The 16153-nt window shown below is 45.5% G+C and overlaps 1 protein-coding gene across 4 annotated transcripts in view; it reads left to right on the top strand.

Moving 5' to 3' along the window:
* TTC28 (tetratricopeptide repeat domain 28) overlaps window positions 1-16153 on the top strand; it is a 740175-nt gene that overhangs the window by 676620 nt on the left and 47402 nt on the right. For all 4 annotated transcript variants that reach the window (XM_054470478.2, XM_054470479.2, XM_054470481.2 and 1 more), the window contains one exon: window positions 11153-11293. In XM_054470478.2, the coding sequence (XP_054326453.2) occupies window positions 11153-11293 (141 nt within the window). The remainder of the gene's footprint in view (window positions 1-11152; window positions 11294-16153) is intronic.

Below are 16153 nucleotides of genomic sequence, written 5' to 3'. Positions count from 1 at the left end.
CTAGGGTTTTCATGGTGTTACATCTTACATTTAAGTCTTTAATCCATCTTGAGTTAATTTTTGTATATGGTGTAAGGAAGGGATCCAGTTTCAGTTTTCTACATATGGCTAGCCAGTTTTCCCAGCATCATTTATTAAATAGGGAATCCTTTCCCCATTTCTTGTTTTTGTCAGGTTTGCCAAAGATCAGATGGTTGTAGATGTGTGGTGTTATTTCTGAGGCTTCTGTTCTGTTCCATTGGTCTATATCTCTGTTTTGGTACCAGTACCATGCTGTTTTGGTTACTGTAGCCTTGTAGTATAGTTTGAAGTCAGGTAGCTTGATGACTCCAGCTTTGTTCTTTTTGCTTAGGATTGTCTTGGCAATGCAGGCTCTTTTTTGGTTCCATATGAACTTTAAAGTAGTTTTTTCCAATTCTGTGAAGAAAGTCATTGGTAGCTTGATGGGGATAGCATTGAATCTATAAATTACCTTGGGCAGTATGGCCACTTTCACGATATTGATTCTTCCTATCCATGAGCATGGAATGTTCTAACATTTGTTTTTATCCTCTTTTATTTTGTTGAGCAGTGGTTTGTAGTTTTCCCTGAAGAGGTCCTTCACATCCCTTGTAAGTTGGATTTCTACGTATTTTATTCTCTTTATAGTAATTGTGAATGGGAGTTCACTCAAGATTTGGCTCTTTGTGTATTATTGGTGTAGAGAAATGCTTGTGATTTTTGCACATTGATTTTGTATCCTAAGACTTTGCTGAAGTTGCTTATCAGCTTAAGGAAATTTTGGGCTGAGACAGTGGGGTTTTCTAAATATACAATCATGTCATCTGCAAACAGAGACAATTTAACTTCTTCTTTTCCTAATTGAATACCCTTTATTTCTTTCTTTTCCCTGATTGCCCCAGCCAGATCTTCCAACACTATGTTGAATAGGAGTGGTGACAGAGGGCATCGTTTTCTTGTGCCGGGTTTCAAAGGGAATGCTTCCAGTTTTTGCCCATTCGGTATGGTATTGGCTGTGGGTTTGTCATAAATAGCTCTTATTATTTTGATATACATTCCATCAATACCTAGTTTATTGAGAGTTTTTAGCATGAAGGGCTGTTGAATTTTGTCAAAGGCCTTTCCTGCATCTATTGAGGTAATCATGTGGTTTTTGTCATTGGTTCTATTTATGTAATAGATTACATTTATTGATTTGCCTACGTTGAACCCGCCCTGCATCCCAGGGATGAAGCCAACTTTATTGTGGTGGATAAGCTTTTTTATGCGCTGCTGGATTTGGTTTGCCAGTATTTTATTGAGGATTTTTGCATCGATGTTCGTCAGGGATATTGGCCTAAAATTCTCTTTTTTTGTTGTGTTTCTGCCAGGCTTTGGTATCAGGATGATGCTAACCTCATAAAATGAGTTAGGGAGGATTCCCTCTTTTTCTGTTGATTGAAATAGTTTTGGAAGGAATGGTACCAACTCTTCTTTGAACCTCTGGTAGAATTCGCCTGTGAATCTGTCTGGTCCTGGACTTTTTTTGTTTGGTAGGCTATTGGTTATTGCCTCAATTTCAGAACCTGTTATTGGTCTATTCAGGGATTCAATTTTTTCCTGGTTTAGTCTTGGGAGAGTGTATGTGTCAAGGAATTTATCCATTTCTTCTAGATTTTCTAGTTTATTTGCATAGAGGTGTTTATAGTATTCTCTGATGGTAGTTGATATTTCTGTGGGATCGGTGGTGATATCCCTTTTATCATTTTTTATCGCGTCTATTTCATTCTTCTCTCTTTTCTTCTTTATTAGTCTTGCTAGCGGTCTATCAATTTTGTTGATCTTTTAAAAAAAGCTCCTGGATTCATTGATTTTTTTTGAAGGGTTTTTTGTGTCTCTATCTCCTTCAGTTCTGCTCTGATCTTAGTTATTTCTTCCCTTCTGCTAGCTTTTGAATTTGTTTGCTCTTCCTTCTCTAGTTTTCTTTTTTTTTTTAATACTTTAAGTTTTAGGGTACATGTGCACAACGTGCAGGTTTGTTACATATGTATACATGTGCCATGTTGGTGTGCTGCACCCATTAACTCCTCATTTACATTAGGTATATCTCCTAATGCTATCCCTCCCACCTCCCCCCATCCAACAACAGGCCCCAGGGTGTGATGTTCCCCTTCCTGTGTCCAACTGTTTTCATTGTTCAATTCCCACCTATGAGTGAAAACATGTGGTGTTTGGTTTTTTGTCCTTGCAGTAGTTTGCTGAGAATGATGGTTTCCAGCATTTTATCCATGTGCCTACAAAGGACATGAACTCATCATTTTTTATGGCTGCATAGTATTCCATGGCGTATATGTGCCACATTTTCTTAATCCAGTCTATCATTGTTGGACATTTGGGTTGGTTCCAAGTCTTTGCTATTGTGAATAGTGCTGCAATAAACATACATGTGCATGTGTCTTTATAGCAGCATGTTTTATAATCCTTTGGGTATATACCCAGTAATGGGATGGCTGGGTCAAATGGTATTTCTAGTTCTAGATCCCTGAGAAATCGCCACACTGACTTCCACAATGGTTGAACTAGTTTACAGTCCCACCAACAGTGTAAAAGTGTTCCTATATCTCCACATCCTCTCCAGCACCTGTTGTTTCTTGACTTTTTAATGATCACCGTTCTAACTGGTGTGAGATGGTATCTCATTGTGGTTTTGATTTGCATTTCTCTGATGGCCAGTGATGATGAGCATTTTTTCATGTGTCTTTTGGCTGCATAAATGTCTTCTTTGGAGAAGTGTCTGTTTGTATCCTTTGGCCACTTTTTGATGGGGTTGTTTGTTATTTTCTTGTAAATTTGTTTGAGTTCATTGTAGATTCTGGATATTAGCCCTTTGTCAGAGGAGTAGATTGCAAAAATTTTCTCCCATTCTGTAGGTTGCCTGTTCACTCTGATGGTAGTTTCTTTTGCTGTGCAGAAGTTCTTTAGTTTAATTAGATCTCATTTGTCAATTTTGACTTTTGTTGCCATTGCTTTTGGTGTGTTAGACATGAAGTCCTTGCCCATGCCTATGTCCTGAATGGTATTGCCTAGTATTTCTTCTAGGGTTTTTATGGTTTTAGGTCTAACATTTAAGTCTTTAATCCATCTTGAATTAATTTTTGTATAAAGTGTAAGGAAGGGGTCCAGTTTCAGCTTTCTACAGATGGCTAGCCAGTTTTCTCAGCACCATTTACTAAACAGGGAATCCTTTCCCCATTTCTTGTTTTTGTCAGATTTGTCAAAGATCAGATAGTTGTAGATATGCGGCATTATTTCTGAGGGCTCTGTTCTGTTCCATTGGTCTATATCTCTGTTTTGGTTCCAGTACCATGCTGTTTTGGTTACTGTAGCCTTGTAGTATAGTTTGAGGTCAGGTAGCTTGATGCCTCCAGCTTTGTTCTTCTGGCTTAGGATTGACTTGGCAATGCGGGCTCTTTTTTGGTTCCATATGAACTTTAAAGTAGTTTTTTCCAATTCTGTGAAGAAAGTCATTGGTAGCTTGATGGGGATGGCATTGAATCTATAAATTACCTTGGGCAGTATGGCCATTTTCATGATGTTGATTGTTCCTATCCATGAGCATGGAATGTTCTTCCATTTGTTTTTATCCTCTTTTATTTTGTTGAGCAGTGGTTTGTAGTTCTCCTTGAAGAGGTTGTTCACATCCCTTGTAAGTTGGATTCCTAGGTATTTTATTCTCTTTGAAGCAATTGTGAATGGGAGTTCACTCATGATTTGGTTCTCTGTTTGTCTGTTATTGGTGTGTAAGAATGCTTGTGATTTTTGCACATAGATTTTGTATCCTGAGACTTTGCTGAAGTTGCTTATCAGCTTAAGGAGATTTTGGGCTGAGACGATGGGGTTTTCTAGATATACAATCATGTCATCTGCAAACGGACAATTTGACTTCCTCTTTTCCTAATCGAATGCCCTTTATTTCCTTCTCCTGCCTGATTTCCCTGGCCAGAACTTCCAACACTATGTTGAATAGGAGTGGTGAGAGAGGGCATCCCTGTCTTGTGCCAGTTTTCAAAGGGAATGCTTCCAGTTGTTGCCCATTCAGTATGATATTGGCTGTGGGTTTGTCATAAATAGCTCTTATTATTTTGAGATACGTCCCATCAATACCTAATTTATTGAGAGTTTTTAGCATGAAGGGTTGTTGAATTTTGTCGAAGGCCTTTTCTGCATCTATTGAGATAATCATGTGGTTTTTGTTTTTGGTTCTGTTTATATGCTGGATTACATTTATTGATTTGTGTATGTTGAACCAGCCTTGCATCCCAGGGATGAAGCCCACTTGATCATGGTGGATAAGCTTTTTGATGTGTTGCTGGATTCGGTTTGCCAGTATTTTATTGAGGATTTTTGCATCAATGTTCATCAGGGATATTGGTCTAAAATTCTCTTTTTTTGTTGTTTCTCTGCCAGACTTTGGTATCAGGATGATGCTGGCCGCATAAAATGGGTTAGGGAGGATTCCTTCTTTTTCTGTTGATTGGAATAGTTTCAGAAGTAATGGTACCAGCTCCTCCTTGTACCTCTGGTAGAATTTGGCTGTGAATCCATCTGGTCCTGGACTTTTTTTGGTTGGTAAGCTATTAATTATTGCCTCAATTTCAGAGCCTGTTATTGGTCTATTTCAGAGATTGAACTTCTTCCTGGTTTAGTCTTGGGAGGGTGTATGTGTCAAGGAATTTATCCATTTCTTCTAGATTTTCTAGTTTATTTGCGTAGAGGTGTTTATAGTATTCTCTGATGGTTGTTTGTATTTCTGTGGGATCGGTGGTGATATCCCCTTTATCATTTTTTTATTGCGTCTATTTGATTCTTCTCTCTTTTCTTCTTTATTAGTCTTGCTAGCGGTCTATGAATTTTGTTGATCTTTTCAAAAAACCAGCACCTGGATTCATTGATTTTTTGAAGGGTTTTTTGTGTGTCTATCTCCTTCAGTTCTGCTCTGATCTTAGTTATTTCTTCCCTTCCGCTAGCTTTCTAATGCGTTTGCTCTTGCTTCGCTAGTTCTTTCAATTGTGATGTTAGGGTGTCAATTTTAGATCTCTCCTGCTTTCTCTTGTGGGCATTTAGTGCTATAAATTTCCCTCTACACTGCTTTAAATGTGTCCCAGAGATTCTGGTATGTTGTGTCTTTGTTCTCATTGGTTTCAAAGAACATCTTTATTTCTGCCTTCATTTTGTTATGTATCCAGTAGTCATTCAGGAGCAGGTTGTTCAGTTTCCATGTAGTTGTCCGGTTTTGAGTGAGTTTCTTAATTCTGAGTTCTAATTTGATTGCGCTGTGGTGTGAGAGACAGTTTGTTGTGATTTCTGTTCTTTTGCATTTGCTGAGGAGTGTTTTACTACCGATTTTGTAGTAAATCAATTTTATTTTATTATTCAATTTTAGAATAAGTGCAATGTGGCACTCAGAAGAATGTATATTCTGTTGATTTGGGGTAGAGAGTTCCGTAGATGTCTTTTAGGTCCACTTGGTCCAGAGCTGAGTTCATGTCCTGGATATCCTTGTTAACCTTCTGTCCCGTTGATCTATCTAATATTGACAGAGGGGTGTTAAAGTCTCCCATTATTATTGACAGTGGGAGTCTAAGTCTCTTTGTAGGTCTCTAAGTACTTGCTGTATGAATCTGGATGCTCCTGTATTGGGTGCATATATGTTTAGGAGAGTGAGGTCTTCTTGTTGACTTGATACCTTTACCATTTATGGAGTGGCCTTTTTTGTCTCTTTTGATCTTTTTTGGTTTAAAGTCTGTTTTATCAGAGACTAAGATTGCAACCCCTGCTTTTTTTCTTTAGCCCAGGCTCTTTTCATCTTAAAAGTTTACTAATTGTCAGTAAGAAAAAATAGACAGAAACTGGTAAGTAAGTCACACGGGAAAGTTTCAAAGGTCTCAGAAATCTAGAGTTCCCAAAGTCTCATGTCTTCATTTTCTGGCACTCTTGCTAAGTGGCTACTGGGAAAAATGGGTGCGCCTTTTCAGCTATTGGCAGACCGGCCCATGCAAAACCTAGTAAGTGCCCATGGTATTGTCATCTGTGTACCTTTTCAGATCCCAAAGATACCCTCTGCTTCCTGGTTGTGAATCCCCAACATAGGGTGCTGGCACAGTTAGACCTGGCCTTTCAGAATCAGAAGGCACAAAATGATTATAGGCAGTGGCTGCAAATTCACTAACTCTTGCTTTCTGAAGTTTTAATTGCAAAAAGATCCTTGCTTTGAAAGAAGGAGCGTTTTGCTGCATTTGATCTGCTCCCGCCGGGCGTGGGGCCAGCGGTGTAGGAGCTATCTCACTGCCCTGTGCACAAGAAACTGAAGATGGAGTTTCTCGCCTGTCGTTTTCAGCTTCAGGGTCACAATTGGTTGGTCTTTGGCAAGTAACTGGTTATCAGAGCACAAGAAGCCTGGAGTGGGGGGTGGGGAATGGAGACAGAATGAGTTAGTAAAAGAATGTTGAGGCATAAATAAAAGTATGCCTTGTGGAGCTTCAGTTGCAACTGTCAGGGGAATGACAGAGAGCAAGTATGTTCTTGGAGAGATCAGGTGGCCATGCTTGCAAATGAAAATCCTATCTGGAGCCTCTTGCCAAGCCCTGTCCCCAAGAACAGGATGAGCTCTGGCACAGCTCCGAGGTGCTTGATTCATGAGCCATTTCCATCTCTCTGGGGAAAGCTGCATATGAACAGCATTTTGGAACCTGCCTCTGGTGACGGCATGATTTATATTCCCCAGAGCAGGCAGGATCTGGGCTTCTCACAGGGTCCCTGGAACAGATGCTGGCAGGGCAGGTGGGTACCATGAAGCAGCTACTGCCTGCCTCTGGACTGCTCCCTCTCTCCACCTCCCCTCTCAGCCCTCGCCAGGAGGTATACCTTGCTGCTCTCTGCTTAGGCCAGCTTGTACTGACTTTGACCTTTTGCCCTCACTGTTCTCCATGACCGTAATAATCCAGACCTCAACCTTCTACCTAACTCCGGCAGAAGACTAGGGCGGGGTCCAGCCAGGACTTTGGCTGATGGGCAAGTGCCAAGTCAGGCCCCTGGAAAAAGAACAGAGTCCTCTTTTACCCTCCAGAGTCCAGGAGTAGAAAGGGCCCATGAAGGACGTCTGAGCCAGAATTCTCAGGCCCAGAGAACCACGAGGGAAGGAGAAATTGATCGTGTGGCCAAGTCTGGAGGGCAAGACAGGTAGGCAGGGCCAAGGGTCCAGAGCTGGGTAGACAGGAGTGGAACGTAAGCAGACTGGGAAGAAAAGACAGGCGGAATCTTAGCTTTTGGTGCCTCCCTAGCTTGCCAGTGCTGAGCAGCTGGTGGGCCAGGAGTGCCCTCCTTTTCCACTCTTCCTGCCTTGCCACTCGGCTCATAGGCCCTCTCTCCCTCGAGTTATCCGCTGCTGAGCTATGACCACCAGTTTTGTCTGCAAAGCCAATGTGTCTCTATTGTTTCTTCTCTGTTTCAGATCATGGCCATCAGAGCAGTGGCTAAAATCAGGCCATGAGACTAAATGCTTTAGGGGCTCTTTCTGCGCAGCCACTGTTTGTTTATTCACATTCTCATATTTCATTCCCTTCTCCTCTCTTTCTTTTATTGCTGTCTGCCCTGCTCATCCTGTACTGATTGTTCATTCAGTCTTTCTATATACATACATGTACTACTATGTAATAATTTATTTTTCATGTTGCAGAGATTAGTGTGCCTGTCTAGCAGCTTCTCAGGGCAGAAGTGTTCCTCCTTTGAGTAATCTCAGCCCCAGCTGAGTGTCTGGGATGTACTGGTTGCACAGTGAGTTTCTGAGGGTTGGTCAGCCTAATGACCACATGAATGAGTGAGGGGCACCAAAGCTTATCTTACTTTCGTGACTTCCTCCCAGGATTTGGGAATAGCAGGATTTATTTTGTTTTTTAATTTAACATACAGTATGTATCAGTCAGTATCAAAACAAGAATAAGAAACCACACAATAATTTGAACAGAGATAGTTTAAGATAAAGAATTGTTAAATCTAATAGAGACTGGAGTAAAAGGGATTGGCTAGTAAGAAGGAAGAACTAAAGGATACTAATCATACCAGATAGTAAGCGCCTTGAAGGCTGCTATAATGTGACCCTCATCTGTTTAGCCCCTGTAGTTCTTACACATGGGTCCTACCCGGTAATCATTGTTGAAGCAATGTGAATTGAATCAGGGCCTATGGTGACCAGATGTGCCATCTCTAGAAAGTCACTCAGAGAAATGGGTGCAGGAGAGTGAGTGTGCTGTGAGGACTGGTGGCAAGGCACTAGGGACTCCTACTATACAGATATGAGGCTTGTTTTGTAAATGGGAGATTCTTTTATCTATGACATCGCCTGTTTGTTTTTCCCTTCAGTGTTAATACTTTGAAGGGTCAGGAAATAGGAAACAACCCCATTAAGCAGGAGGTACTGAGGGCTCAGTCTGTGGCTGATAGTAAGAACAGAGCTGCAAGATAATGGAGGCTGATACCGATCCCAGGCAATTCTTCTCCCTTTTGCAAAGCACTGAATGACAAGCCGATTTCTCAGCTCCAAGCAGGCAGTTGCATTCAGGTGATAAATGTGTCCCTGGACAGAGGAGCTTGTTGAGTAATATTTACCAAGGTCTCCGTGAAGGGCCTTCAGCTCCCAAAGGAGCCTTTCAAGCCTTCACCTGCTTGCCTGTTCAGCTGACGTCCATGAGGCAGTGAGAGGAGTATAAAACCTCTCCAGCATGATGGGAGCTTGGTGATTTGTTTCGAGGCTAGAAGTTTCCTGGTTTATCCTAATTCCTGTATTCAGCCCCTGCCTGTTGAAGTCAAACCCCAGGAGAGAAGCATAGAGTCTGTGAGAAGCTTAGAGCCTTAGGGGGAGGGGGAGGGAGGTCAGTGAGTGCCACAGATCTGAGCTGGACTCAGACCCAGCTCTACCACCTAATACTCTTTAGCCCAGTTCCTTGGCTTCTCCAAACCTCTGTCACCTTAGATATAAGATACAGATAATAAGAGCTACCTCACAGAGTTTTCATAGAGATAAAATTAAATCTGTGTAAAAATACTTTGCACATTATAAAATTCTCTCCAGCATACGTCATTCATTCATTCAGCAATTCCCTATTGCATACCTGCTGCATGCCAGGTACCGCGCTGTGTTGAAAGAGCCGTTTCCAGACTGTGAAGGCTGGAAAGAAAAGCAGACTAATAGCCAGGACTTTACCAGTCATCAATGTGGTTCTGAGATAATTACTAGATGTTTTTATCTGGGTTTTCCAAAGAAACAGAACCAATAAAAGAGATATATACACACTATATACACACACAGACACACACATGCACACTATATATATACACATATATATACACTAAGTAGATATAAATAGGATGTGCTTGTATATTTATTTATTTATTTTTATAAAGAGATAAAGGAAACTTATTATAAGGAATTGGTTCATGTGGTTATGGAGGCTGAGAAGCCCTAGGATCTGCCACAGCAAGCTGGAGACCCAGGAAAGCCAGTAGTGTAAGTTTCAGTTCAAGTCCAAGCCTGAAGGCAAAAGATTGATGCCTTAGGTTGGTGACAGTGCAGAAAGAGCAGATTTTCTCTTTCTCTACTTTTTTGCTCTATCCAGGCCTTCAATGGATAAGCAGATGAGACCCACTCACGATGGGGAGGGCAGTCTACTTTACTAAGTCTACCAGCTTAAATGGTAATCTCATCTAGAAATACCCTCACAAACACACCCCAGATAATGTTTAACCAAATATCTGGGCACCCTGCAGCCCAGTCACGTTGACATAAATTTAGCCATCACACGAGGGTTGGTGTTCACATAGAGCATTCAAGTTTGCATAGCAGCTTTACATGCCATGTCTCATTTGGCCCCCAGAATGAGGGGCTTATTTCCCTTCTCTGTCACAGGTGTCGCCAGCTTGGCCATTTCAAGTGGGTCATGTTTGTCCTAAACCCAAATCTCTATGCACCAAGCCTTATTCCTCTCAGCGACAGGAGGTCTGCCCCTTTCCAGAGTCCCACCTGCCTAGCACATGAGGGGCTTGCAACTCTGTCTGCTGCCTGCAGTGCCCTGGTGCCCTCCACTTCTTCATACCGGTCCTTAGCAGGAAGGTCTGAAAGTAGTTTTCCTGTGGGCTTAGAGTTATCTGGGGGCAAGGTATCAGTAAGCATCTCCGCAAAGTCTGAATGTGGTCCTGATGCCTAGGATAGGTGAGGGCTCAACATAGAGATGTGCCTTTGTGAGCCTCAGTTGGTTGGGAGGCATGGTGTGGCGTGGAGGAAGATGGCTGCAGGCTGGCGGCACTCCCACAGACATTTGCCCCGGCCTGGCTGTCCGTGTCTCATCAGGGCACAGTGCATGGCTTTTACATTTAATAAGCCTTTTGCCTTTTTAATCATGCTGATGAATCAAGGTACTCCTGGGTATTTCTGTTTACTTAAAACACATTGTGAGATGTTCTGTTAAAGTCTGTCATAGGGGAAGTATGAATTTATTAATTCAAAAATGGTCACCTCCTCATGCTGAGCTTGGAAAATGGGCCAAATCAGCGGCAGTTCTCAAGTTTGTGTTTCCAGCAGTGCCTGCCCTGCTAGCATTTCAGCCACTTGTCAGCATGTTTGTCTCCTCATCTGGAAAATGCCATTTTAGGCTGCATGTCCCCCTTGCCTAGGACAGTACCCAACACAATGTAGGTATTTAGTTACTGTTTCTGGAATGGACTGGACTGCAGCTTGTGCAGGGAGGACTGCCTCACAGCTGCACTTGCCTCAGCTGTACCCTGGGAAGAGTGCCTGACCAGCCCATCACAGACAGCACCTCATCTAGTCTGTCATATATATGCTAGGTGCTGGGAATACAGTTCTTATTCAGACACAGCTCCTGCCTGTAGACAGTTCACAGCAGAGTGGGGGGTGACAGCCCATAAACAACCAACCAGAGTTCATCTTGAGAAGCAGTGGACAAAAGAAGTTCAGGAAGAGGGCCTCAGGGACACTGAGGATGGAGACAACAGTACTAGAGGTTCGTTTGGTGACAGAATGGCACAAGACCTCAGAGCTGACTTCCATAGCTCAACGCTTCCTTTCTCTGATTGGCTTTTTCTGCAATTTTTCCTGCAGGGCCTGTGCCAGCAGTGAGACAGAGAGTGAAGCGGGAGACATCATGGACCAGCAATTTGAAGAGATGAACAACAAACTCAACTCGGTCACTGACCCCACTGGCTTTCTGCGGATGGTTCGCCGCAATAACCTCTTTAACAGGTGCGTGTGGGGCGCTTTCCCCAGGCCCAGTGCAGGGCAGGGTGCTCTGAGCACAGATAATGTGCTTTCAGTGGATGCTCCTTCCGGCTGGTTAGGTTTCTGGCTCATGTCATGCATTTGCAGCAGCAAGCATGATGCTTCCACAGCCCCTTGCCCGTCAGGGCCTCTGCTTCACAGCAGCATCTCCAGCTCAAGCGAAAAAACAGTGACAGGCTTGACGTGACAATCCTCATTTGGCTGGGATAGGAGTCCCAGGGGACAGTTGGCTGCTTCTTCACATAGCCTCAGAGCTGACTTTCCAAACATCAGGCAGAAGCCAGAGCAACTTCACATACTTCTTTGCTAGCTTCTGCAGGTAACTCATGGGCCAGGTACCTGCACTGACTTCCCGGCCTGAGATTCAGGGAGGTCAGGGAGAGTGAGAATGCTAGTGCTGTCGGAGGGAGAAACTGGGCCTAGGAATGCATTCGTCCAGACCCAGGCTCACCCGTCTGTGCCAAGACCTCAGTTCCCTGTCACTTGACCAAATAGGCCTTAATGGCTTTAAGATGAATCGAGTTTGAAATGTCCAAGCCAGCACACCCCTTCGTCTTTTTCTTAGGAGTGATGCCCGAGCTGGGTCCGGATAAACAGGGCAGGCAGTTGGGGTTGAGGGACACCTGTCCCACTGTTGTTTGGTTTCCTGGCAACAACCTAGGAGTACATTTTGATAGACCTCTTTGGAAAGACATCACAGACTCCCTAGGTCCCTGCCACAGCCTGAAGGCCTGCCTTTAAAGGGCAGCTGGTTGACCCTAGAACACAGGCGGGAAGTGACTATGCACTGGGTGGGAGGCAGCCTCTGCTTGGCAGCCCTGCTGTGCAGGGCATTGTGTGCCCTGTCTGTTCCTACTCCAGGCCCTGGTTTCCTCTCATTATTGTGCTGTCAGGGTGACAAATGTGTGTTGACTTTCCCAGGGCTGAGTTGAGCGGGAAGGGAGCCAAGGGCAGGGGATGTAGGAGCTGGCAGCCTGGTTGTAAGGAGGCCAAAACTTCAAGCTAGTTCACCCTTAGTTCCTTCTTCCCAGCCACCTTCACAGGTGTCCCTCATGGCTTTTGGTTTCATGTAGGGATGCAACCAGGTTTGCGGAGGCCTGGGATTGGGCCTGGACACATGTTCTTGCTCTGCCAACTTCTCAGCCAGTGAAGGCAGGTGACACTTACCTCCGCCAGGTGATGCAAGCTGTGGTGATAAACTAGAGTGTGAAGAGCTTAGAGTGCAGCCTCTGGCCTTACCACTCACGAGCTGTAGGACACTAGGGAGGCAATTTCACCTCTGTCAGCCTCGGTCTCGTCATCTGTGAAATGGGGATGGCTTCTTACCCTGCAGGGTTCCTGTAATGTGGGAATAAAGGAGCCAATGTATAAATAACACACTGACCGACTTCATGTGTGGAAGGCACTGAACAACTGGTGGGTTTCTGTTGTTTTGAGTAAAGTGGGAAGAATAGTGCTAAACTTAAATTCTTAACGTGGGTGGAGAAACTTTGGAAGGGATGAGACGTCTGTGTGCCTATGCAGCAGCTGTTGGCCATCTTGGGTTGTAGCCTCCCCCATCCTTCTTCCCTTCCTACCTCAAGTCCTTCACGTGAGAGAGCTGCCAAAGCAGATGGTCAGGCATCCATGGTGACCTGGTTGCAGGCACTCCAGCAGTCAGGAACCAGTTCCCCCAGGACCTCAGCACTATGGAAGAAAAGGGTCAAGCCAGGTATATCTAGGCCCTAGCTTATCAACCCTGGGCTTGGGGTGGTATGCACTTTGAATGGTGGAGTGCTCATTTTGGAAAGATGGTGTCTGTCTTTCTGAGCAGCCCTGCAATAGCTCCAGTGAGCACAATGCTGTAGATTAATTTATCGGATCGCTTATACAACACAATCTCCGCCCTGAGCCAGGCTGAGTATTGTGCCCAGCCCTGGGGACTGAGTGGGGAGCAGCAAGGCCCACAGCCCCAGAGCTTGCACCCAGCTCCCTTGGCAAGGTCTGACCCAACCCAGTCCCACCCTCAGAAAAGCAAAGGAATTGAAGGGGTCTCTGCAGACTCTTCCAACCCTGACCCTTTGGATGAGGGAAATAGCCGGCGTTCTTCTCGCTTCAATGTGGTAAGCCCTTAAGGCCCAGGAAAGTTTGCAACACTGTGTGTTCTCTGGTGCCTCTCTCAGAAGCCAGGAAGGGGGGTTCTGGCCTTCATCCATCATCCACAAGAGAGTGGAGCTACAGCTGAGGAAACCACGGAGGCAAAGGCATCCTTGCTAGAACAGTGCAAACTTCCCTGGCAAACTTTCAGTGCAGCCTCACATCTTATAGCTGAGCACACATAGGCCAGAGAGGAGGGAGATCTGCCCGTGAACAGGTGCCAAAACATGCCTCGCAGCTTCCCTGCCAGCCTGTCCCTGCCCTGCTGTGGGGTCCCAGGCCTCCCTCTCTGTCCCATGTATGGCCAGGGATCTGGGCTAAGAGTGCACTGGCTTGTGACTGAACAGAGCGGCTAGAAGTGGCTTTTCTGCAGATTGCTGATAGTGGCTAGCATTTGCAGAGTGCTCGTACCCTGGAGCCAACAGAAGTGATATGGAAGCAACCATGTGTGTAGGGCGTTGTGTGCTGGAGCAGTAAGGGCTCCCCTTTCCAGGGGCTCTCCAGCTCGATGATTTTATGGATTCCTTGGCCCCTTTGTTCCTGGGTGGTTTGCTGGACTGATTTGGCAATGAGGCCTCTGTAGCTAATGCGAGTCAAGTGAGACTCGGCTTTAGGTTTTTCTCCCTTGCCACTTCAGGAATTGCTCTTTGTTCTGCTGTCATTTTTGAGGTCTCTGCAATCACTATTTTTCTTCTTGCCTATTGGAAGAAAACACATTTGCATTTTGAACCCAGGGTAGGCACAACTATTGAATGAAAAACAAAGACCCTTCCCTTGGCTAGCACCCTGACCTCAGTGTGAGCCCCAGAGGGCAGAGCAGCAACCCTATACCCTTTGGGAGTGACGCTGAGGACTGGTAGGCCGGCACATGCATGTAAGCGTCTGTGTGTGTGTCGGGGGAGGTTCTGTGGGAATGTATGTATGTATTTGTATGTGCAGGGTTGTATTTGTATGTGTGTTTGTGTGTGGTATGTATACATGATATGTGTGTATGTGACTGGACCTGGGTCAGTCAGCAGATCACATTTGCTGTAGAAAAGAGAAGGAAGAACAGGACAGGCTTTTGACTGCATCCTGGATCCTGGACTACAGGGACTGCCTTGGTATTAAGTAAGGTGCACCCATCCAGAGTCATTTAGGGCCAGTATTCCAGAGAAGTTTCCTGACTTCTGTAAGCCACCATTGGTGCAACAAAGCATCCTAGGTCTTTAATTTTCCACTTTATATCTGTGTGTGACACAATGTGGAGAGGGACTTTCTTATTGTCCAGAGAGCAGTGACTAGAGCCAAAACAGAGGACAAAGAAGTAAGTCTCTTTTTTCTAAAGAGAGGTGCACAACAGGGCCAGAGCCCACCCTCAGGTCTCTGCAACTTCCCTCTAGTGCCCTGCTAGACAACTTCCCTCTAGTGCCCTGTGAGAGACACTTCTGGTCTCTCACAGAAGACTGGATAAGGAATCAGCAAGAGAGAACCTCAGCTTGGTTGGGGGTCCTTCCAGAGAATCACCAGCAAAAACTGGGGTCCTGCTAGATGGGAAAAGAGGCCTCTCCATCCCATGGGCCCAGCCTCCATGACTATAGAACAGGGAGAGAAGAAAGTAGGGAGGATACTAGGAGTGGGCCGGCCACAATGCTCAGCGTGCCCACATTTAACGTGGCACGGGTGTGTGTGTGTGTGTGTCCCGCTGGGTGGGTCACATGGGCCCAGCACCTTACTGGTTCCCCACCCAGGAGGCTGTCTGCTGGGCAGGGACCTCAGCCACACATTATGGAGTGTGCAGCCAGTGGCAGAGTGGAGGGGTCCTGGGGGAGCCAGAGCTGCTGCCACATTGAGGGGTGCAGAGGAAACCCTGCAGAGCTTTTCCCTGCCCCCTTCCCCCTCTGCCCTCAACACCTGAGGGTCAGGCCCTGAAAGTGGAGAGGCAGTAGTGCTCCCAGAGCCTGCCCTGCCCTGCAAATCCATGCATGAAAGCCTGGCCCGCAGTGGAGGTGGGAGGGAATGCAGTGACTATAATACACAGGAGGACTTCCTAAAGGCGCAGGGAAGACAGTGTCAGCAGGACAGTGGAGAGCAGTGACTGGAGAGGAGAGCCATCTCCACAAGGCCAGCCTGGTCAGTAAGCTGAGACCTGGCACACACGTGTCCTGCTGTGTGTGCGTCTGCATGGATGTGTAGTTGTAGTTCTTTTTTTGTTTAGAGACAGAGTCACACTCTGTCACCCAGGCTGGGTTATAGTGGTGCCATCATAACTAACTGCAGCCTCAAACTCCTGGGCTCAAGTGATCCTCCTGCCTCAGCCTCCTGAGTAGCAGGGACCACAGGTGCACACCACCTCACCCAGCTAATTTTTTAAAATTATTTTTTTGTAGCGACAGGGTCTTGCTTTGTGGCCCAGGCTGGCTCAAGCGATCCTCTCATCTTAGCCTCCCAAAATGCTGGGATCCTTGTGAGTCTCTGTACCTGGCCAGGCTGTGGTTCTTTATGAACGTACATGTGGGCCACCCTGCTTTAGGGCCACACAGAGGCGTGCTGCAGCAGTGCTACAAAAGCCCAGTGCAGGCCGGCCATCTGCTGATCACTGTCTTCCTAGGTCTAGGCCTTTGTCTGTGGTGAGACACACAGTGCAGAGGAGAAATCTTGGGCTCTGGGGCCAGCCAGACCTTGATTTGAAACCTGGCTCTGCCCTTT

This window comes from Pongo pygmaeus, chromosome 23 (assembly GCF_028885625.2).
Source record: "Pongo pygmaeus isolate AG05252 chromosome 23, NHGRI_mPonPyg2-v2.0_pri, whole genome shotgun sequence".
In the NCBI taxonomy this organism is placed as follows: domain Eukaryota; kingdom Metazoa; phylum Chordata; class Mammalia; order Primates; family Hominidae; genus Pongo; species Pongo pygmaeus.
The sequence above is the reverse complement of the archived record's forward strand: the minus strand, read 5'-3'. Positions and strand labels throughout refer to the sequence as shown.